At 40.8% G+C, this 24,579-nt stretch overlaps 1 protein-coding gene across 2 annotated transcripts in view; it reads right to left on the minus strand.

The window, feature by feature from the left end:
* Nucleotides 1–940: 940 nt before the first annotated feature.
* The window catches only part of NCBP3 (nuclear cap binding subunit 3), a 30,836-nt gene continuing 7,197 nt past the window's right edge, over nucleotides 941–24,579 (minus strand). The window contains exons 4-14 of one of the 2 annotated variants that reach the window (XM_045824169.1): nucleotides 18,241–18,366; nucleotides 15,372–15,500; nucleotides 15,068–15,144; nucleotides 14,216–14,324; nucleotides 11,355–11,454; nucleotides 10,763–10,866; nucleotides 8,708–8,999; nucleotides 6,808–6,962; nucleotides 2,998–3,153; nucleotides 1,932–2,094; nucleotides 941–1,470 (exon numbers count right to left, since the gene is read on the minus strand). In XM_045824169.1, coding sequence (XP_045680125.1) covers nucleotides 1,362–1,470; nucleotides 1,932–2,094; nucleotides 2,998–3,153; nucleotides 6,808–6,962; nucleotides 8,708–8,999; nucleotides 10,763–10,866; nucleotides 11,355–11,454; nucleotides 14,216–14,324; nucleotides 15,068–15,144; nucleotides 15,372–15,500; nucleotides 18,241–18,366 — 1,520 coding nt within the window. In that variant the 3' untranslated portion in view covers nucleotides 941–1,361. Of the gene's footprint in view, nucleotides 2,095–2,997; nucleotides 3,154–6,807; nucleotides 6,963–8,707; nucleotides 9,000–10,762; nucleotides 10,867–11,354; nucleotides 11,455–14,215; nucleotides 14,325–15,067; nucleotides 15,145–15,371; nucleotides 15,501–18,240; nucleotides 18,367–24,579 lie in introns of both variants that reach the window. The other variant, XM_045824167.1, reaches the window with a different exon arrangement.

The raw sequence follows: 24,579 nt of genomic DNA on the forward strand, positions 1-24,579 counted from the left end.
CAGCCAGACGCTCTCGTACCAGCCCACTGATTTGCTAGCTGGAGAAACCAAGGCCCAGGCCCACACAGCAGAGCCAGGGACTGGCATGCAGGTCTCTGACTCTCAGGGCCTTAGAATTCTCACTCGACCAACTCCCCAAACCCACTCAAGAACTTGGCTCTCAGCGGCATGCTGCAAAGAGCAAGAGGAGCTGAGAAGACGCAGAAACCTTAGGTCTCAACTGTCGGAGACACCTAAACCATCTTTTTCCTAGAGTCTTATTAGGAAGCTAAAACATATCATGGTTATATGCTCTAATTTTTCTAAAAGAAGAGAAAAAAGTAGGTTAACCAACAAAATAGGGACAACAGAGTTTTTGCAGCTTTCAAGTCTCACAGCCCTTTACTTTATTAACATCGGTGTTCTGCGTTTAACCAACTACCCATGTGACCATTAGTTTAGCTCAGCCCCAGGTAAGGATCTCCAGAATCCAGGGCTGCACTGGAAACTGAAATGCTCCAGGCCTATGACAATTTATGACACCACCAAAGGGACAAAGGCTTTTCTATCTCTAACTCCCAAGTTCTAGTGAACTGAAGTGAAACACTATTTTTAAGTCTGCAGAGGAATGCAAATATTAAATGCTTCAAAATAAAAATCAGATAGGAAAACAAAATAATCTATTGCCTTTTTGTGGTTAAAATGATCCGAAAGGAGTTTAAAAATAAATGAACTAAAATTTCTGTAGCTATTATCTTATTTACCAGTTTTGAAGATGTCTTCAGGTGCCAGAACTTGGAGACAGAAAGAGGAACAATGCATTACTTCTAAAGTGATGATAAACAACAGAGCCCCATCTGGGATGGATGGATCTTTTCCTACAGTGGCCAAAAAGCAAGTTCAACTCTATGTACAACAGACTATACAAGTAGGATCATTTAAAAATAATGAGACTCCTCTCTTTGCCTTCTTCCAAAGTATATAATATATATTTAACAGCACATTAGACACCACTTGAGCTTCCCTTCTAGCCAACAGGAAGTATTTTCACATATAAAAATTAAAAATTATAACTTTTAAACCATTAATATTTTTAAACATAATACAAACTTAAAAATTGTTCAACATTACCCCATGACCCCACCCCTAGCACAAAAACAAAAACAAAAACAAAAAAACAACCCAAATCCAGAAGTCAATTTTTTGTTCCTAAAAATCCCACAGCACTGAACTTGATCTTCACTTCAAGCTGATTGCTAGCAAGCGGTCCCCAACAGAAATCCCCAGGGAGGAACGGAAGCACAATCAATGCGGAGTCTCTTATCTACCTGGGCAGCACTGGTGCACCTCTGAGGTCAGGTCCATGAGATTCGGCCCCCACACTAGGGTCCTGGAAGGGTGAACTGGCAGCTTCCCTCATCTTCCCCCTTGAAGGCTGTCCAATAAGCACCTGGGAATTGACTTTTCTTGGGAAAAGGGTGCTGGTAACAGCTGTCGGGGCCAAGGCAATAGTGAGAAGTTCAGTTCTCTGCTCTTTGGATGAACTGTGTAAAACATTTCTTTTAAAAGACACAATGTTAAAAATATTAAGAAAAACGTCTACAAAAATCTGGAGGGCTGCCTTCTTCTCAAAGGGTAAAGCTTGTGGGGTGGTAGGAAAAAAATTAAGGGCCCAGAACTATAACTCTGCAGCAAAAGACAGAGCCCTTCAGAACAGGTCACATTCTTAAGAAGTCCTGCTAAAGTAGCAAGAGCTGAGGGTGACTGCAGGAGTAAAAGCAGGAGGGGCACCGACTCCTGCAGGGGAGGTTCCTACTGTGCGCCCCACCCTGCACAATAATGTCAAGCTTTAGGGCAGCTGCCATCAGCCCCAAGGGCATCAGGATTCTGCCTCCGAACCAGAGCTGCTTTCCCGACTAACTTCAATCTGGAGAGATGGTAAATTATCTAGCCGACTCTTCTTTTGGCGAGATTGTTCTTTCTCCTTAATCAGAGCCCCCCACGCCCTCTGCAGCTCGGAGTCATCTTCCTCAGTGCCAGGAGCCCTATGATCCACTTTCTTCACATTCTTGTCTTTGGTCTTGGATGCAGATCCCAAGCGAGTCCATAAACTACCTGTTTGAATGAGAAGGCATTTCAGTTCTGGCAGTCAATGCTAAGAGCAGGGTAGTACTGAGGAAGCAGGGGTACTGTCAGCACCTGATGAGGAGAAAACCCTGGGCAGGGGAGGCCTGAGGCACCTGCAACCACATGTAGCCTTGGGCAGGTAATCTCATTTCCTGGCTGCAATCCCCTGCCTGCACACAGAGGGATCTGGACCCAAGGGGAGATCCTTACAGCTAGGGTACCCCACAACGCTAGGCACTTCGGAATCACTGGGGAGTCTGTTTATGCTACACCTGCCCCTCCCTGGTGAGACTCACCAGCCTTTGCACAGCTGCACTCTGCCAGGAGTGGGCTATCCCCAGATCATTCCCAGATATAACATTCTACAAACAGAGGGGCCTACAACACTGTAAACTCTTAGAGATTCTGCCCACCCTCCATTAATTTTAAAAATATACATTATCAATATCTAATAATAGATAAATATGTATTTAGAATTTCACAGTATGGTCACACTATAAGGCAATTAAGTTTTATTTATAAAGAATTTTTTTAAAAAGAAGAGTTTAACAATGTAGAAAAATGACAAAGATAAAATGCTATATGCAAAAGTAGGATATGTATATAAACAAAGACTAAGAACAGCATACATGAAACTAAAAACTATCTGTGCTAAACAGAAAGCACTAGGGTGAGTCTCTTGCTATTTTTTAAATTTTCCATACTATTATCATTAGTATCGTTGTCATCGTTGTTGTGGTTATTATTACAATGATTATATGGAAGAAGGAATGTAATTTATTTTTAGCATTTGCTATTTACTGCCTTCTGCTAACAAAGTATTTCCATGCTTTGCTCATTGTACCTGCCCTTACCCAGTTCCCATCACTGTCAGTTTTAAGTGTTACCAACCTGATTTCTTTTCCCGAGTATCAGAATAGAGGCCTTTAGTGTCTTGCCTGGGAACACCTAGCCTGCTATGTACATCAGAAAAGGGCTCTCTCCGAACGACAGGGTTACCAGCCTTTTCTGGAGAATGTGGTCTTTTTCCTAACCGCTGGCGTATATCTAGAAAAAGAAAAAAAATACTATTGTTACCAGGTGTGTGTGCTTTGCTAACTGTACTGTTACCCTGAGGTCACTATAGAACTTGGTCCAGATCTCCCCGAGTGAGGACAAAGGACATGACACATTCAAGCTTCTAAAAGCCTTCTCTCTCTGCAATCAGTCTGGATTTCTTAGGAAAATTCAGACATAGGGGCTCTCGGGGGGAGGTGGGGGGCAAGGGGAATCTCAGCTGACTGCTCCAGAAAGGAATTTCTGAGACAGAATCAACTGTCTTGTTTTTTTCTTTTTTAAGTAGAACCAAGCAGACCACGTAATTTACAAACATTTTAGCTAACAAGCAATATTGCAAATTGCTTGGTGGCAGAAGCCAGTCTTTGAACACACAAGAAGTTCTCAGCCCTGGCTGGCATAGCTCAGTGGATTGAGCACGGGCTGGGAACCAAAGTGTCCCAGGTTCGATTCACAGCCAGGGTACATTCCTGGGTTGCAGGCCATAACCCCCAGCAACCGCACATTGATTTCTCTCTGTCTCTCTCTCCCCCTCCCTTCCCTCCCTAAAAATAAATAAATAAAATCTTAAAAAAAAAAAAAAAAGAAGTTCTCAATAAACTTACTACACTTAACAACAAATGTAATGCACATGGTGAAAAACAAAGGCTCAAGGGAAGATACCCCAAATCCAATCTATTTTTCTTCTGACTGTGCACCCCCCACATCTGCTTGCCCTCCTGAGTTCCCTCTAACAACAACAACAATAAAACCACGTTTATCTACCAGCCAAGACATTGTACTGGAGCTCGTACCCATTTTGCTTACTCGCTCAGAGCTGCATCTCCAGCATCCCAGTCCCTCAGGCCCGGGCCCCCTGGCTTCTCTCCCTTTCCTCCCTCACATCTTGGTGCTGAGTCTTCTTCCTTCACAAGGTTTGACATTCTCATCCATTCTCGTCTCTGCAGTCCCTGACCTAGTTCAGGCCCTTGTTACTTGAACTCTATAAGCTCTTGAGCTCTATACCCCACCCCACTGTGCTCCCAAGTTATCTTTCTAAAATAGATATAGGGTCAGGTTACTTCCTCAAAAAACTACATTTGCCAACTGAGATCCTATTCTCTTCCCAAGGCCTCATTCTAAAGCCACTTTCTCTAAGACGCCTTCCACAATTCTGCTGGTAGATCTAGCCTCCCTCTGCTCCTACAGCACACTGCTTACAGAATGATCAGAGTACTCTGTCCACTCTGCTTTGGGTGGAATGATCTGAATGCGTGTACTTGTGTGTTTCTCCATCAGAGTTCTATGATGACTTTGCATTCCCTCCAAAGACTTCGAACATCCCTACCACCTAGCCCAGGGCCTGGCCCACAGCAGGCCTAATGGCCAAGTACTTGTTAGGTGGGCATCTAGTTCAAATTCTTAACCATTTCTACAACAGTTTAATTTCTATTATTTTTTAAAATATACTTTATTGATTATGCTATTATAGTTGAGCCAATTTTTCTCCTTTTGCTCTCCTCCATTCAGTTTCCCTATTCCCTCCAGCAACCCTCCCTCAGTTCAAGTCCATGGGTCACGCATGTAAGTTATTTGGCTTCTCCACTTCCTACACTATTCTTATCCTCTCTTGGTCTACTTTGTACTACCAATTTATGCTTAATCCCTGCACCATTTCCCCCATTCTCTCCCTTTCCCCTCCTGGCTGATAAAATGAAATCTGTATCTATGACTCTATTTCTGTTCTGATTGTTTGCTTAGTTTTTGTTTCTTTTTTTTTTTAAAGTTCAGTTGTTGATAGTTGTGAGTCTGTTGTCATTTTACTGTTCATAGTTTTGATCTTCTTTTTCTTAGATAAGTCCCTTTAACATTCCATATAATAAGGGCTTGGGGATGATGAACTCCTTTAACTTTACCTTATCTGGGTAGCATTTTATCTGCCCTTCCATTCTAAATGAAAGCTTTGCTGGATAGAGTAATATGGAATGTAGGTCCCTGCTTTTCATCACTTTGAATACTTCTTGCCAGCTCCTTCTAGCCTGCAAAGTTTCTTTTGAGAAATCAGCTGTCAGTCTTATGGGAAGTTCTTTGTAGGTAACTCTGCTTTTCTCTCGCTGCTTTTAAGATTCTCTCTTTATTTTTAACCTTTGGCATTTTAAATATGATGTGTCTTGGTGTATTCCTCTTTGGATCCAATTTGTTTGGAACTCTGCTTCTTGGACTTGTATGTCTATTTCCTTCACCAAATTAGGTAAGTTTTCTTTCATTATTTTTTCAAATGTTTTCAATCTTGTGATCTTTCTTTTCTCCTTCTGGCATCCCTATTATTCAGATGTTGGTATGTTTGGAGATATCCCAGAGGCTTCTTAGACTATCCTTATTTTTTAAAAAACTTTTTTTCTTCTTCCTGTTCTGATAGAACGCTTTTTTTCTTCCTTACATTCCAAATCTTTGATTTGATTGTCAGCTTCATCCCCTTCACTGTTGGTTCCCTGCAGATTTTTCTTTACTTCACTTAGTGCAACCTTCATTTCTGCCTGGGTCTTTTTTATGCTGTTACCATATTCAACACGTTCTTTGAGCATCCTGATAACCAGTCTTTTAAACTCTACATCTGATAGGAGCATTATCTCCATTTTGCTTAGTTCTTTTTCTGGAGTTTTGTTCTGTTCTTTCACTTGGGCCATATTTCTTTGTCTCCTTAATTTGGCAGCCTCCCTGTGTTTGTTTCTGTGTATTAGGTAGAGCAGCTTTGATTCTCTGTTTTAGTAACATGGCCTATTATAGAAAAGGCCCCTATAAATTGTGTGGGCCAGAGCCTTAAGTAATCACCAGAGTGAGGCAACCCGCTTTACCACTTCATGGCTCTGTGTGGAGGGAGGGCTTGGAGAGAGGACAATGCCAGTGCCTGGCTTCTGGAGGTTTGCCCAGGAGGAAGCTGTTTCCCGGCACTTGCCCTGTTTCCAGTCTCTTCACTTTCTCCCTGTATGTGACTGGTGCCCTTCCAGCTGTTACCCTGGTGCTGGACCCCAGAGTGGGTGGGTCTGAATAAGTCCTAAATCCGTGTGGGCCCTTTAAGAGGAGTCTCCTGAAAATCTGCCAGTTTCTTCCGCCAACCCAATCCCCACTGGTTTTTACAGCCAGAAGTTATGGGGATTTATCTTCCTGGCACTGGAACCCTGGGCTGTGTGGTCTGGCCTGGGGCTGGGATCACTTACTCCTGAGGTATCCCTCCCAATTTTTATCCACCCCTTGTGAATGTGGGACCACCCATTCCCCCACTTCCCCAGGCCACACCGCCCTTCCTACCTACCTGTCTGCACGAATGTGGCTTCTTTATATCCTTGGTTGTCAGATTTCTGATTTTCTGATGGTCCTGGGTGATATTCGTTTTGTGGTCTGGTTGTAATTTTTTTCTGTAGTTGTGCAAGGAGGTGAAGCATGTTTGCCTAGGCCACCATCTTGACTGGGAGTCTGTCTAATTTCTATTACTCTTACGGTTATTTTTCACGTCCTGAAGTCCAATGCTTAACTCAAAATTTAGAAGCAATGAACCAAAACAACTAAATAGGTCCACAAACAGCAACATTTTATCTAAAAACCTGTCCCTGCCCCAGTTTGCTTTGTGGAGCTCAAGGGAAGCCCAGAAACACAGCTGAACAATACCTGATTTAGTGCTGCTGCCCGATGGCCGTGGGCGTGTGTGCTGACGTTTTTCATCTAATAAATGCCGGACATCTGCAAATTTCTCAGGTGGTAATTTGTTACCGATTCGGTTTTTGATATTGCTTGTGGATACAGTATCTGCCCTCATGGAGTTCCTTAAAAAATAGGGCACAGTTAATCGACTTCAACTGTGGGACAATGCCCACATAATAATCTTATACTTTTGAGGAAACAATTTAAAAAACCCAATCTAAAATAGCCAATATTCATTCACACCATTAATTATTTGTTTACAAAAATCACGATCAGCCTATTGTAAAGAGAGCAGCCAGAGTGGGCAGGTTCCTGAGTTTTCCAGGGTGGCTTCTACACACGGTATCTGTAAAGCTATCACAGAGCACGTAACTGGGAGTCCCCTTACCCTGAGACACATGTTAAGGTAGAGGCCAGTAAAGGGCTTGAGGCCACTGCTCACCCAGGCTGTGATTTGGCTGGAGTGAAGACACAAGAGTCTACAACCCCATTCTTTAAAGAGTTGACTCCTCTGTCAGAGAGATCTGCTACCATTCTAGGGATCAGCATTATTTTGGCAGCATTTACCACTACAAAGTTCTGTGAAAACTGAAAATAAGTATGTCACAAAGCCATACAAACCAGCTTGAATGTTTTTTCCCCTTTCCCCAAATACACCGCCATGAACACTTAAAGAGAGCATCCCTAGATTCCCGTCCTTTGAGTTGTGCATATGCCAGCTGCCCTCAGGATTCTGCTCATCCCCACCAGTCATCACAAAAATGTACACTAACGTAACTATTTTTTTTGTCCATGAAATTAGCAAAAATTGGAAAGTGACAGTACCTAACACTGGTGAGTATATGAGTAATAGGTGGCAATGTGAGTGAATAAAATCTTTCTGGAGTGAAATTTAGCAATACCACATTAAAAAAAAATTTTTTTTAATCCTCACCCAAAGATATGTTCACTGATTTTAGAGAGAAAGAAAGGGGGAGAGAGGGAGGCATGGAGGGAAGAAGGAGGAGGGAAAGGGAGAGGAGGGGGTAGAGAGAGAGAAACTTTAAAGTGAGAGAAACATCAATTGGTTGCCTCCTATACATGCCCCAGTCAGGGATCAAACCTACAACCTAGGTATGTGCCCTGACCAGGGATGGAACCCACAACCTTTTGGTATACGAGACAATGTTCCAACCAACTGAGCCACTCGGCCAGGACAGCAATACCACATTTTAAAACATGTATATTTTTCATGTAGTCACTGGAATTCAAAGAATTTATCTATTAATGTAATAGTAAAAAAAGAGAAACCTAAATGTCTATAAATAAGAGATTAGGTTAAATCAGGGTTGTGAAACTCATTTTCACTGGGGGCCCCATCAGCCTCGCAGTTGCCTTCAAAGGGCTGAATGTAATTTTTAGAACTGTATAAATGTAACTACTCCTTAACAGTTAAGCGAGAGCTCAGTGCTGCCACCGGGTAGAATCGAGGAGGGCCAGATTCAGCCCTCGGACCTTGTGTTTGCCACCTGTGGGTTAAATAAACCATGATACTTTCAAATGATGGATTACATACAGTTGAAAAGATAGTAGATGTCTACAATATATTAAATGGAAAAAGCATACAGCAAAACGATATAAATAGCATAACTTCATTTTTGTACAAATATATCTATAACCTCTCCATGTGTTGTATATATGCATAAGACTAGCAGGAAGGTTATTCACTCAATTGCTAACAGTCCCTATCATAGAAGAGGATAATACAGGTGATTTTCACTTTTTACATTGTCTATAACAAGGATCTCTTCTTATATACTTTAAGGAAAAAATGAATAGTTTAACAAACTAAAAGCAAGCACTGATGAACATAAAAAAATAATTTTACCTTATATTTTTCAACTGAGATTCCACTTCATCAGCATACATAGTCATTTTCATGCTTTTCTTTGGTGAAGGAGTAGAAATCATTTTCAATTCTAGATCATAGTCCATTTCATCAGAGTCTGAGCTGCTGGCACTGGACCGCCTGGATGCGCTCCGCTCCCGGGTCTGCTTGAGAGCTGGGAGCTCCTCATGGTACTCCACCACCACCCTGTCATCTGCATCCATGTCCTGGTCTTCCTCTTCCTCCTCTTCCTCCTCCTCTTCAATGGGTTCCTCAGGGACATTCACTAGTCCTAAGGAATTTAACCAAAAAGACCATTAGGAAGAGTACTGACAAGTCTAATTTTCTATTCACTTCAATGACCTTTTTAAAAGAAGAGGTTCCCATGCCCAAAATTTTATTAAAGCATTATCTGTAACAGTGCCAATCTGGTTACCATTCTGATATCTACAACAGCAGAATGGCTAGGTAAAGTATGATCTAGCAGCCTATGGAAAATTATAAAATTATCTAAAATACAGTCAACTGTCATTCTTCATAGACTCTATATTCGCAAATCCACCCAACTTATTTCTAACTCGCAGTGCTTTCATGTGCAGAGTGGTAAAAAACCAGCCACCACACACGCACATTCCCAGCTGAGGTCACAGAAGGCCCTGCTCTGCCTCCTCGTTTCATCTCTCACACGGTATGTAAGTACCCTCTGTGCAGTCTACTGCATGCCATGTTTTCAACATTTCTGTGGCTTTTCTTGGCGAGTTCACTGTTCAGTAATGCCAAAGCCGTCCACTGTTCCTAAGTGCAAGGACAATGTGATGAACCTTAAGGGGAAAATGTGTGCATCAGGTAAGCTTTGTTCAGACATGAGTTAAAATGCTACTGACAGCCTGTGAATCCATGTTAGTAAATGTACTAAATATATGTGTTAAAATAAGGTGTCTTGAAACAGAAATAAACATCACATAAGGTTATATATTGGTCAGCTGACAAAAATGGTATGACTAGATCCTTCAATGATCCTGGTGACTTTACAGACCATAACCACCAGAAATAATGAAAACCAACTATAATTTTAAATTCATAAAAAACCGCTTAGAAATAGTTGAAGCAGATATAAAAGATATGTTCACAAAAATTATAATATTTATTATGAAAAGAAATGAATAGGAAAAACATAAAATGAAGTCAGTGTTACATTAGAGTCCTAGAATTAAGGGAAATCTTTCTAATTTTTTTAATATGAATATAAAGATTGCATGATAAAAGTATTTTAGTAACTGACACTGGAGAAGTGTAACCGTATAAGATGAAAATTTCAAATACACAATTTTTGATGTACACATTAACTAAAAAGGTATAGGCTTTACCTCTCCCTATTACAATGGTAAATGTATATGCATGTTATTCCATGTTTGTATGCTGACTTAACTAGTCCTATAAAGCATGTAGAAGATCCCACAGATTAGGTTCAAAATAAAAACAAATCTTTATAAAACATAATGAAAATAGTTCTTCTATAATAAGCATAGGAAAGAAGGAAGGGAGGAAAGGAGAGGGGAGGGGACGGGAGGGAAGAGAGGAGAAGAGAGGAGAAGAGAGGCGAAGACCCGAGTGATGACATCCCACTTTTTGGAGACATTTGTGTGCACAAGCCAATAAGCATAAAACACTATGCATAGCAGCCTATTTTCATTTTCAGATAAAGGAACAATAAAATCAGTTCATCTGATAAAATATTTTTTAAAGAACTTTTCATGCAGTTTTAGACATAAATAGTAGGAACAATTAGATTCTTAGTAATAGTTTTATTTTCATTTTCCCTATGTCACATTTGGACTTTTTTTGTTAGAACAGCTTTTATAAAATTGCTTGACCTCTTTGTATGGACAATTTAAAATTAACTGTGACTTGACTTACTTTCCTATATGTTGGCAGAGGGTGAGGGCAAGGAAGAGAGGATGATAAAGTTTGGAACCTTAAAAGACTGTATTAAGAATAAAAATATGATTTCGGGAGCCAAACATGTGTCTACCCAAGAGCTGAGCAGGCAACTACCGGAATGTCGGTGTTTATAGGACGTCAAGCCAACATCATCCCCAATCAGGGCTCTCTTCTTGATCACATCCCGCTGAATGCGACGGGAATGATATCTTCGCTTCCTGCAACATTGCCAAAATAAGCACAAAATCAAAGACCACCAGGAAGGACCTTGAAACCCACTGATTAATTTCAACTACACACTGACACAATGTCAGGTGTTGAGACAGAGACATCTGAAATAAAACTGAAACTCAGCATTCTCACACCATTTACCACAGTTAAGAATCTTACACTCGGCTCTCGCCAAGTAGTTCAGTTGGTTAAAGGGTTGTCCTGATATGCATACCAAGGTGGGTTTAATTCCCGGTCAGGGCACACACAAGAATCAACACACAAGAATGCATAAATAAGTAGAATAACAAATCGATGTTTCTCTCTCTCCCTTTCTCTCCCTCTCTAAAAAATCAGTACAAAAAGCAAAAGAATCTTGTACTCTTTCCTCTTGTCTTCCCTTTGAGTTCACACATGGTGTTGACATTGCACTGCAGAATACCCACTAAGGAATTAAGAAAAGTTTAACTATGTTATTTCACACTTCTGGACTCACCAAGAATTACTAAGAATTCCTTTCATGCCTCCGTAATTTGGATTCCCATATTTCATATAATATTGACTTCTTCTGGCTGCTCCAAGTTCCTTTTTGTCATCTAAAAATTAATTACAACAGTTACCTAGGATTTCTTGTGAGCGTGAAAACAATGAGGAATAGTTTAAAACAAACAAAAGACTTGTTTTCATAGCAGGGATCAGATCATCACATTCACTCCCTGTGCCCACTAAGTGCAAGGGGTGGAACAAAACAGATGAATGAGGTGAAGCTGCCGTTAAGGAGCTGACTTCATAGAGGAAATACTACTAGGAAAACCTAATAATACAATATACAAGGTTCTAAGAAGCATGAAAGAGCTTCGGTCATTACATGTGCTCAAGAATTAAAGAAGGCTTTTTAGGAGAGGAGGTATTTTCACTGCCACCTAAAAGGTGACCTTCATTTTGGAATGACAATACTCCAACAATACAGAATTGGATTTAAAGAAACAGACTATACATAATTCCATATATTTGATAAACCATTTTTTCCAGTTTATTATGATTTTCCCAAAATGTCTTAAAGAAAACAACATGATACCATATACCTAGAATATACTCAAATAACCACTCAAATGACTCAATGTAGAAAAGATCCCTGTGTTAAGTTAAAATACCAATTAGCCTTGGCTGAGTGGCTCAGCTGGTTGGAGCATCAACCTGCACAACAAAAGGCTTCGAGTTCAGTCCCCGGTCAGGACTCCTATGGGATGCAACCAATCAATGTTTCTTCTCACGTCAGTGTTTCTCTTTCTCCAAAACAAAATCAATAAGCATATCCTTGGGTGAGGACTTGTAAAAAAATGCCAATTAACAGGAAGGAAAGGCGGTCAGTGATGACACATACTTTTCATAATATAAAGGACTTTGACAGCTCCTTGGTCACTCACTGATGGCAGAGGAGGAGAAACCCCAATGTGAAGGTATCAGCGCTACGGGGAAACTTAGCAGCACAACTAGGATGTGCCCCTAGAAAAAGCATGCCCAAGGAGAAATGGCTGGTTCCAGAGCTGAGGAAGGGAAAACACAAATTGAGCCTGGAAAAACAAGATGTTTCGGCGTGCCATAAAGAAAGTGATCTAAGGATCATGGAGACGTGTCTAAAGCTCACCAGTGGAACAGGCTCCACTGGGCAAACCGAAGACAATTTGTGAGTCAAAACAATGATAGCAATGTATGATAACCCACTGAATAAACTCCACAACTCTAAACAGATATAAGTAAATAACTAAATGGATAAAAGGGAAAGGTATTCCTTACAGCAGACTGCCAACTAGTAAAGAAATGATGGAGTTAAAAAGTCAGTGGGTGCTTAAGCTACTGAGTGAAAGTTTGATGAGCAACAGACTACTTACATAATCAATCTCAAAGTATCTTCCCACAAATTTTGAAATTACAAATGAAAAAATATAAACTTTACAGTATAGAGAAACCTGGTAATCATCACCCAAAGCAAGTGATAAGTTAACCCCAGCAATGGGACAAATAAGTATCACGTGCCCCGATCTGGTGCACAGAAAACAACACAACATCACTTCTGTGGCAATGCCTAAATTGCCCAACCCAAATTTAATAAGGAAGAGACATGAGACGTGCCCACACTAAAGAGCACTCTATAAAATGATTAGCCTCACTGTTTAAAAAATGGTTCAGTCGAGGAAAACAAAGCAGAGGGGTGGTTCCAGATTCAGGGCGACTAAAGAGATATGGCATACTTCAATGCTGAGTCCTGAAGTGGATCCAGTTTAGTGGGGGAGAAGTATAAAGGAAAATCCAAATTTATTTGAAAACTATCATCATCATCAAGAAGTGCTACACACGCCACTCACAGTGTCAGATAGTTTTAATATACAGAGTAGGGGATTCTTGGAACAACTGATATAATCCTAATGTAGACTATAGATTGTGTAACAGTGTTGAATTACTGTTAAATTCCTGATTTTGATAACTTGTGCTGTGTATACGACAAGGTCCTCATTCTTCAGAAACACACTGAAGCATTCAAGAGTGAAGGACTGTCACCTCTAACCCACTCAAGAAACCATGTGTGTGTGTTTAACGTGCACCAAAAATCACCACGCATAAAAAGCCTTACAAATGATCAGAGACTTGATTTAATTCCTTAGAGAATGAGAGCTGGATGGTACTATGAGCAATGTCCAGGAGGATATTGCTGTGACACAGAAAAATATACAATTTTACTTTCCAGCAGTGATGACCTCCCGACAACAACACGCCTCTCACAAAGGATCTCCTTCATCCCTCTCCAGAGAGAAGAGGAAACACAAGAAGGGCCTGGTGCAGACGCCCATTCCTACTCCATGGGTGTGAAGTGCCCAGGATGCTGTAAAATCACCACCGTCTTTAGCCAGCACAAAGGGTAGTTTTGTGTGCTGGCTGCTCCGCCTACAGGACAAACCAGGCTGCAGAAGGAGGCAGCACTAAGAACGCCCTGAATCAAGTTGAGTAGGGAACCATCCCAATAAACACATTTTGGATACAAAATAAAATACACAATCTTAAAAGGTTTTCATAGTTCAGATGATAAATTGGCTCAAAAGCACACGGGTCAAACCAGCTTTAACAGGAACTAACTTACTTTAGCCAGAAATCAAAAAGGGTACAAATAGTTAATATTCATATTCAAAGTCAGAAATTACAACTCAGGCAGTCAGCCATCGTTTCATAAGCACAAAATATTATAGTCTGAAGGGACTTGGAGATTATTTGATCTAACTTCTGATTCAAAAGAGAAGGATGTCACTCAGTAATAAACCACTTTGAGTAAAAATAAAAATCAATACCAAATATTGTATTTACCTTTTGTAGCAAATCTCATGAATAACCTATTTCCTTTAGCAAGTTTGTTAGCTGGACGAAGATCGTTTCTTAGCAGAGACTCTTCTTCTACCTGAGATAATGTGTCCAACTTAAGAAAAAAAGAGTTATTTCAATATAAGCATTAAAGCCATTGTCGCCTTTACTCAGTAGCAAAGTTACCACAGGTTAAGAAAGCATTCTGCCTTTAACATTACTCATCGGCATCGTGGCACTAGTTCCTCTGTGGAATTTCTAAGTCAGAGGTGACCACCTTGTCAAAGAAACAATGGTCTCCACCATTCTCTATCCACTTACCCTTCTTAATTTTCTTCACCGCACTTATCACTTCCTGACATTACATATCTGTGTATCTGTGTACTGTCTGGCTCCCCCACTAGAATGTAGGCTCCAAGAGGGCAAAGACTTTGTTCTGCTTGACGCTATATCCCCAGCACCTAGAATTTGGTATATAGTAAGCACTCAATGCATATTTTTTAATTAATACACTTCAATTTTTCCAACAACAGTACATAATCCATCAGGAAACATGCCATCACTTGCTTTTTCTTAATTTTACTGACTAGATAACACTTCAAAATATTTCTCTATAAAACCATTTTATTTTATAGAAAGTGATTGCTGCTCTAAGTGAGTACTGTTCTAAGACCTCAAGATGAATCATTCATTCCAGTCACACAAACTTAAAGGCCAAGGCCTGGTGCACCCTCAAAAGGTCTAATGGTGAGAGCCAGAGGAAGAACACAACTTACTAAGTCGTTAAGCCTTAAATAAAAAGAGAGTGAGCAGTTTTTAACAGTAAAACCTTATATATATCTTTCCCTTCTGACTAACCTCTACATCGCTTGAGTTTTCATCTTCAACTTCCCCTTCTTCAGCCTCATCATCATCTGAACTGTCTTCCTGCTTGCCTAAAATGGAATGTGAGAGACGAGATGAACTTTAACGTAACTCCATCTCATACCACTTAAAAGTCCAGTTATTTTCTCCTTCTACTTACTGATGATCCAAAACATCACGGTCTATTTCAGAAATGACTGCTGAGGGGATGCTATGCAACTCTCTGCACAGAAACGCAAGCCGACTGAGTAAATAACAGGACTTTCAGCCCCAAAGTCCCTCCTTTGTGTTCAGTTACCTTTTTTGCTTTTCTCAGATGACTTATCCTCATTGGCATCCCTGCCTCTTATCTTATCCAGGTCTGGCAGAGAACTCATATTGATAAGGGCTCGTGTGGCTGTCATTTCATCCAGCCAAACCACATTGCCTAAAATAAAATGTAAAATAAAACACTGCATCACATCCGAATGGTTAAGTTTCTTGAGAACAGAAACTGCATCCTATTCATTGTTACAGCCTCGTCTAGGTACAAATTGATTATCAGTAAATGTACAGACCAACTAATGAAAAGAATAGAAAGTAGTAGTAAAAACTCTTTGATGAAATTAGTCTAGAGCTACATTCTGAAACTGAGTTCCACAAAATAATGGTCAAAGATTCCATGAAAAAACATTTGTATATTAAAAATGCCTGGCACACAGTGAGTGCTTTGTGTTAGTTCTTGATGAGGATGACAATGAAAATTATCAAATAAATTTGGATTATCCTCTATGCCACTGCCCCTACAGGGAAGCCCCATGATGCTGCTTATCATCCAGATGCGCTTCCGATGATGTCCCCACTGATGCTGGCATCATCATGGGACACACTACACAACGGGGGTGTAACAGACACTGGGCTCTGTAGCAACTAATCGAATCTTCTTCAAGGAAGAGAATTTAGCAAGAAAAAAGTTTTGAGAAGTCTTACATAAAAGAAACCCCTCGAACTATTTAAAATGGCATTTATATCTCAGTTTGGGAAATGAAGGTCTTAAGAATCTCACCTTTGTTACTGACATGCCATGTGGACTTGGGCAAACAATCTCCCTTCTGTTTCCCCGTTTCTGATGCACAATGTGAGATGGTTGGACTGGATATTTCTAAGGGTTGCTCTAATTATAATACCCCTTACCTAGTTTTAACGACTTAAACAAGCGGTTAACAAACTATGACCTGCAGGCTAAATCCAGCCCATCATCTGTCATTTATTTATTTGTTTATTTATATTTGCACCAGCTTTATTTAGGTTTAGTTACTGTACAATAAACCACATCCACTTCCTGTTTGTATAAATAAAGTTCTATGGAAAACAGGCTCATTCAATTACATATTGTCTACGGCTGCTTTCATGCAATTATGGCAGAGCTGAATAAATGTGACAGAGACTACATGACTTGCAAAGCCTAAAATATTTACCACCCAGTACTTTATTAAAAAAAGTTAGGTGACCCCTGGTTTGGATGATGTAAACTAAGGGAAAAGAAAAAAGGAGAGAAATCGTTCACTCAGTCATGTGTCTTCTTCTTTCAGTGAAAACACTGAATCAACATCTTCCAAAGAAAGCAGCCAGAAAAACCAGGCTGCTACATACAGAGCACAACCTAGTAGGTCAGCAAGCTGGCAGTAAGTAAAGCCAGACTAGAAGTGAGTCAAGGCAAAAAGCCAACCAACTGTGCTTCTGGATACAACTCCACATCAAGATGATGATGCTTCAGGGATTCCAGCCAGTTCCCCACACTGGAAGAATCACAGCACAGGCTCTCTGTTCCAGTCTCAGGCCCCATTCCCTTGTCTCTCTTAGATCAGAGACTTCCACACCCTATATAGGTAGGGACCACATCCTGGCCAGCAGGAAGCAGTTACTGAAGACCTACAGCCCTCCCTCATCCCTAAAAAATTTCAGAAGTGGAAGTCTCTGAAGGGGGAACAAGACAGGCTAGTAAGCCAGGACAACTGGAATAAAGAAACTGAAACAGGCAGTTAAATGGCCATGCAGTTTACAGCCATCTTCCCTAACCAAGGACACTTAAGTGTAAATGGTTTGCACTTCTCCTCCCCAATCAGAGGGTAAATAGCTTAAGTCACCCTCCTCAAGGAGATAGAGAGCAGAAAGCCAGTTAGTGTCATTCGTGCCAACCACATCCAAGGTCAGACATAGGCAGGAGAATAAATCTCATTTTGGCACATCAACATAAAGCTGACAAATATTCTATTGAAATCCTCCCATAAGACCTTTCCTAAACTCCTGTCCATTAATAAAACCCTCAAGACAAAGGGCCCAGAGCATACTCTCAATCTCCCTCTTCCTCTCAGGGAGCATGCTGCACCTTTCCCTCCCCTGCTTCTTCCCCACAGGGGCATCAGCTTTGCCTTTCCCTTTCCTAAGCTCCAAGGCCCTTCCTCTGTCTCTGTAGCTTGTTTCCTGAGCCCATACGGCCCAGCTGGCTCACTTGTACTACCCTTTGTAACTTTCTAAATAAACTCATAATTAAAAAAAAAAAAAGGCAAGAGGCCAGCAGAGTGGCCACCAGAGGTCAGGACAGACTTGCAGTGGAGAGGCAAGTTAAAAATTACAGTTGGTTCACAGGTTAAACAGCTCACAAGTTAGTGCAAGCAGGAGCAATTCCAGAAAACACAGTCCAAAACAAGCAGAGACGCGAGGTCTGGTACAGTGCCAGAGGGTTCTGACACATTTCCAGGTTAAAGACACTGAGGCAGAGCCAGCTCTCTGCATGACTGTATGGCAAGTTGCAATGACAAATCCTAAAGCCCTGAAAATGCAGTCCTCAGTCCAAGTCTATACGGCTGGATCCACCCCTTTGTTGGGGATTGTGGGGGTTAAAAGAGGCCTCAGTTGTGTACACCAGAATCAGATGCCAGCAACCAGCTTCCTAAGCCCTGGTCCCCACCCCTGAGCTGACTTGGAATACTCATGGGGTATAATCTGGTAAACTGATTAATGCATCTGGTTCTCATCAATGGGCATTTTTTTCCTCTCCTAAGCTAAGGCAGAGGTTAGGCATAAACAAGTAGTCTGGGCCATAACTGTTCACCATCTGAGATTGCAAGAACACTTTTAAATTAATAAACAAAAGTATATTCAACAGAAAAGTTGGCTGTACTTACAGGAGGTATCATCCAACCATTCGATGTGAGCCGGAGGATATTCTTTAAAATAGGAAAAGATATCCTGGGTACTCATTTCATCTACTCCGCAGATGTAGATGGTCTCCAGTCTCACTTTGGGGATTGCTAGGAAAGCAGGACACAGAAAAGATGACAAGATGTCCCCAACCACTACTGCACGTCTCACCAGTACCCCCTTGCACAGCTCAGATCACATGCACTTAGGAAAGGAATATGCCAAAATAGATGACATTTATTTCAAAAAAAAAAAAAGATACGACAGCAAGGTACGCACTATTTTAATTTTTATCACAGACCAAACAGCATTAAACAAATGACTTAATTCAGGGCAGGCACTTTGGCTGAGAATAAAATACACAATATCTCTCCCCCACTTAGCCTGCAGTAATTAAAGCAATACCAAATTCAGCAGTATGATTCATTAAACTTGACAAGCTGATTCTAAAACGTTTAAATGTGTATCAAAGAAAAATGTGCAACAGTTAAAAGACAACTTCTGAAAAAGAAGAGATGCTGCCCCTGCATATAAAGCAAAGAAGGAAACTAGAGTAAAATAATCCTACAAATAGCCCTGGCTGGTATAGCTCAGTGGATTGAGTGTGGATTGTAAACCAAAGGGTCGCCAGTTCAATTCCTAGTCAGAGCACTGTGGACCAGGTCCCCAGTGGGGGCCACGTGAAAGGCAACCACACACTGATGTTTCTCTCCCTCTTTTCCTCCCTCCCTTCCCCTTTCTCTAAAAATAAATAAGTAAAATCTTTAAAATAAAGATTATAGATTTTTTTTTAAATCCTACGAATAAGAAACTGACAGCTTGAAATAAAACTGGGCAAAAAACATAAGCAGGCAATTCACACAACAGGAAATACAATGAACATATGAAAAGATGGTTAATCTCACAATCAGGAAAATGCATATTAAAACAAGATACCCAGTTTTCAACTAGAATTTTAAAAAACTTATGTCTTTTATTATCAATTGTTGGTAGTGTGAAGGAAAAGAACCACTCCCTCTGCTGGTGGGAGTGTGAAATGGCACAGCCACTCTGAAGGACAAATTGGGAGTGTCTATTATAATATTACTTAGCACATGCCCTACGGGCATAAGTACTCCTCAGTACCTACTTTAAACACACATGGAAGCCTTGCTTGGTGTGGCCCAGTGAGGTGAGTGCCAACCTGTGAACTAAAGGGTCGCCGGTTTGATTCCCAGTCAGGGCACATGCCTGGGTTGTGGGCCACAGCTCCAGTTGGAGTTGTGTGAAAGGCAACTGATGATGGTGTTTCTCTCCCTCTCTTTCTCCCTCCCTTCTCCTCTCTCTAAATAAAATCTTTAAATACAAGTGGGTTCACACAGTAGCTCACACTAAGATGTTAGCTGCTATTACTGCTAATAACCCACTAGCTATCAGAATGATATGTTATAGTTTATCCATATTAAGTGAATTGTGGTTTATCCATATAATAGAATATTATTTAGTTAAATACCACGAAAAAATTCCAAGACAGAGTGAAAAAAAACTGTAAAAAAATACATACAATGTGATGACATTAAAGAAGTTACAACATAAATACCAACATGTATTTTCTCAGGGTATGTGTTTGGGTAAACAAATACCTAGAAAAAGGCCCAGTATGATTCGATCTACATCAAAGAGTCTTCCTCCCCAGAGTTTGCTACCTCTGGGGAGGAAGAAAGATTAAGGTTCTGGTCAAAAACAGAACCTTAGCCCTTCCACGGTTGTGTTAATTTCTTCTCAATACTCTAAGTATATTATCTCATCTAATTGTTTTAGTTATGAAATATGTAAACATATCAATACCAAAAATAAATTTAAAATACTTGTATATTCACCACTTAGCTTCATGCTTAATTTCTTTAAAAGATTCGAGGCAAATAAAACATTACATGTGAAGCTGGGGCCAGTGCAACCTCCCACATTCCTCTCTCCCTCCCTTCTCTGAAGTAACTCTGTCAAAAACTCAGTATCTGTTACATTATGTTTTCGTATCACGTATTAGTTTTATTTAAAAGAAATAAACTTAAAATGCATGTAAATACTTTCAGATGAAAAAAAATTTAAATAGTTGCTCTGTGATTTTGAAGAGTAAAAGGTTTAAGGGGAGCCCATGGGTGTGTCCAAAGTCAATCAGGTGATCCCTTCGTGCCTCCCAGGTTCCTGAGGATGGAGAGACCAAGACTTGTGACTCTCAGCAAGTCCTCAGGGACCAGCAGCGCTACAGGGAACAAAAGGCCCCATGAGATGGGTGTTCACAATGGACATCCAGAGTGGGAAACTGGGGTCAGACCAGTGGGCCTTCTCAGTTCTTCAAGCTCACAGCCACGAGCATGGATGAAAAAGATCCCAAGCAAAGAGATGGAACAAACAATGGGGAGAGCTCCTGGACATGATGGAGGGAAGAGAGCGAGGACCAGGGCAAAAATACCTTGTAGGAGACTTGTTGGCCTGATAACAAGGGTTTACTCAAAAAATGAGACAGGCAAAGAAAGGATAACACCAAAAGAAATGACAAAAATAAATATCAACAGCATCACAGCATTATTCTAACCTTACAACATTTTTTAAAATCCTCACCAGAGGACATGCTTATTGATTTTAGAGAGAGGGGAAGAGAGGGAGGAAGAGAAGGAAAGAAACACTAATCTGTTGCCTCTTGTACATGCCCTGACTGGGGACCAAACCCACAATTTAGGCATGTGCCCTGACCTGTGACCTTCTGATTTATTGAATGACACTCTAACCAACTGAGACACCCTGCCCAGGACTAACATTATAATATTTTTATTTAAAAAAAGAAAAAGATGCCCTGGCTAGTGTGGCTCAGTGGACTGAGCACTGGCCTGCAAACCAAAGAGGCGCTGGTTCAATTCCCAGTCAGGGCACATGCCTGGCCTGCAGGCCAGGTCCCCAGTAGGGGCATAAGAGAGGCAACCACATATTGATGTTTCTCTCTCCCTTTCTCTCTCCCTTCCCCTTTACCTAAAAATGGAAGGAAGGAAGGGAGGAAGGGAGGAAGAAAGGAAGGACACCCTAGAGTCAGGAAATAGCTTGAAAACAAAACAAAAAAAGAAGGTAAAACAAAACAAAAAAAAGAAGGTAAGTAATAAGACTTCTGGCCTCAGAGGTCTTTATTTAATGTAGAGAATGGTATATACATCTAGAAACAGGCCATGGAAAATCTTGTTCAAAGAGGTAGGTAGATACATAAGATTAAAGAAAAGAGCCACATCACTACAGAGATAAACTAGTCTCCATCAGCTGGAGGATAAGAAGCGTTCATTCTCAAAAGAGAACCAAACTGACAGTGGCGAGACACACATTAGTCAAGCTCAGAACCTCCACCAAAGGGGGAGGCTCAGTGCTTCCTCACCTTGCTGACAATGTCACTGCTTAAAATAAAACCCAGCAGGAGCCCACGTTTGTGCCCAATCAATGAGAAAGCACTAATTGCTGAGATGGCAGTACAGATGGATTAGAGAATGGGAACTGGACATTTACCGAGTGCTGACGACAAGTAATGTGGTGAGGGCATCATCTTGAATTTTTCTAACAGGAAAGAAGACAACGAATGACAGATAATAGGAAAACAGATTTCTAAAAATCCAGAGAAAAAGAAGCCAATGCTATGACCTCAAATTAGAATGATAAAAAAAATTGGAAGACACTAAATATAGTAACTCAGAGTATGAGAGGTGATCCCAAGGAAAGAAAAGGCAGCAAAGCTCGGGTGAGAACAGTCTGCCACAGAACATATATGGGAGACATATAAAGGGAAAACTGCTAGTGACAACGTAAAAGAAAGTAAGCAATGTAAGATTCTAACAGACTAATGCCCGGCTATATAAAGACATGGAAAATGCAGATGACAGACTGTCAAGTGAAAAGGAAAGGGAAAAACAAAAATCAAGTCCACACCCAGAAAAGGTTAGATGGAAATACAGAAAATGTTGACAATGACTAGATTTGGTGGTAGATTGTGGGCAACTTTTCTTCTTACTCTCCAAATTTTTTTGGTGGACATGAGTTGTTTATATAACATCTAATGAAGAAAAGGGTACAGTCCAGAGTACACAGGTTCATCAAAAATGCTGGTGGCTCGCCCTGGCCAGTGGCTCAGTGGGTTGAAGCACTGTCCCATGCACCAAAAAAGTTGCAGGTTCAATTCCTGGTCAGGGAACATACCTAGGTTATGGGTTTGATCCCTGGTTGGGGCATGTACAATCAATGTTTTTCTCACATCAATATTTCTCTTTTTCTCTCTCTCTGAAATCAGCAATAAAAAAAATGCTGATGGCATTTTAAAAAAAGTATTAGAACAACACTGCTTTGGGAAGATGATGCAGTAAAAAAGGCAGAACTGTTAATCTATTTCTATAATTGGCAGTAGAATAGCTATCATTAAGAAGAACTAAAATCTGCCCTGGCTGGTGTAGCTCAGTGGATTGAGTGCAGGCTGCTAACCAGCAGGTCACCAGTTTGATTCCCAGTCGGGGCATGTGCCTGGGTTGCAGGCCAGGTCCCTAGTGGGGGCCATGTGAGAGGTGGCCACACATTGATATTTCCCTCCCTTTCTTCCTCCCTCCCTTCCCCTCTCTCTAAAAATAAATAAATAAAACCTTAAAAAAAAAGAACTAAAATTCAAGACAAGTCACAAAAGCAAAAGAATTAGTTTTAATAAATTTAAGTCTACTAGTCCAGAATTACATCCCAATGCACTGACTGAATCATGCAGTTGTGGTTTCAGAATTAGGCAGTAATCTCCAAAGAGTCCCAGGAAAGGAGTGAAATACCTTAAAGCCTTGAGAAGGACTGATCCTGTACTGAATTTCATAAAAGAGGAAAAAAGAAATTCCCAAACAAGAGATTGAAAGATTAATGTCATTCTCAGAAATTTTTGAAAAGTAGGCTTATCAAATAATCTACGATGCCTTAAGAAACCAAGTTTTCCCAATAGAAAATGATGTGAGTTCTTCAAGAAGCAAGCCACACTAACCTCTTCTCTTTTTTCAACAGCACGACCAGGCCAAGAAACTCAAATAATACCATAGATGGAGTTCTGTCTTGAGGTCATTAAGACATGTAATCTAGCTCCTCATGACAATAAAATGAAATGTGGGCCTAATAATAAATTAAGACTTGTAACTCATACACCTATGTTTCATGGCATGAAACGGGATTACCCTGATCAATCTTTACCAACACCTGGGTGACAATGCAGAAGCCTGCCACACCACAGCACGGAACAGAGCTAAACTAGTGAAAGGTACAGTGAAGATGAAAATGAACATGACACACTGAAATGGAGTCCTGAAACTAACAAGATGTAGTCTGATGGGGTAAGCAGAAAAGTAATTTTTAAACAGGGCTTCAAGTACAGAACAAGAAAGGCTGCTTTGAGGGGTAGAATCCTTAGGGGGAAGACGTGCATGCTTTGGTTGACTAGAAGGTGAGTACAACACTGATGCGGCTAGGACAGAAACTGTGGTACAGCCCTGCCAAACTGTCCATGGATCCAACCACATCTGGAATCTACAACTCACTTTATGAAGGACATTTATGAAAAGAGTTTAGAAGAGAGATCAGAAAGTCAAGTCACATGAAGAAAGTCTAGGAAATGGGCTTACTGCCCAATCACCTGAGGAATTATTATGTGAATGAGGAAAGGACAACGTTGTTCTAAGGGTCACACAGTAACTAACAGAAATTACTAGAAAGCTATTTCTGTTCAACATGAGGAACATGTATTAACATGTATCCAAAACCAAAAACAACTGCTACGTAAACAGTTCTGCCATCACTAGGAAACGTTCAGGCAGAAGCCGAAAGACCACTGGGAACTTTGCCAAAAGGCCTGCAGGGCTGGGCAGGAGAATTCTGATGACCTTCAAGGTCCGTCCAACCATGAAAGCTTTGCTCTCGGGGATAAGGAAGCCAAAGCTGCTTGACACTGTGAGTGACTAAGGAGTAAGCAGCGAATCACTCTTGATGCTGAATGGTGAGTGCAGCATTTCCCACACTCTGTCCCTGAATGCTGGCAGAGAGATCAGGAGCACGGAGTTCAGTCAGACCAGCCTTCGAATCACAGCCTTGCTACTTACCTGGCTGTGGGACCTTGGACAAGTTTCTCGACCCCTCAGCCCCCTAGTTTCCCCATCAGCAAAACAGAAAAGATAATTACTTTCCCTTCATAGGACAGTTTCAAGAACCCTTCAAGGGTTCTTGAAAAGACAAGTTAACCACACAGCAGAGTGGAACGCAGTACCCATTATCAATGGCATCTTTTATTACTGCTGTTG

Source organism: Phyllostomus hastatus, unplaced genomic scaffold (genome assembly GCF_019186645.2).
Source record: "Phyllostomus hastatus isolate PE091 unplaced genomic scaffold, TTU_PhHast_1.1 phas_scaffold_55, whole genome shotgun sequence".
Taxonomy (NCBI): domain Eukaryota; kingdom Metazoa; phylum Chordata; class Mammalia; order Chiroptera; family Phyllostomidae; genus Phyllostomus; species Phyllostomus hastatus.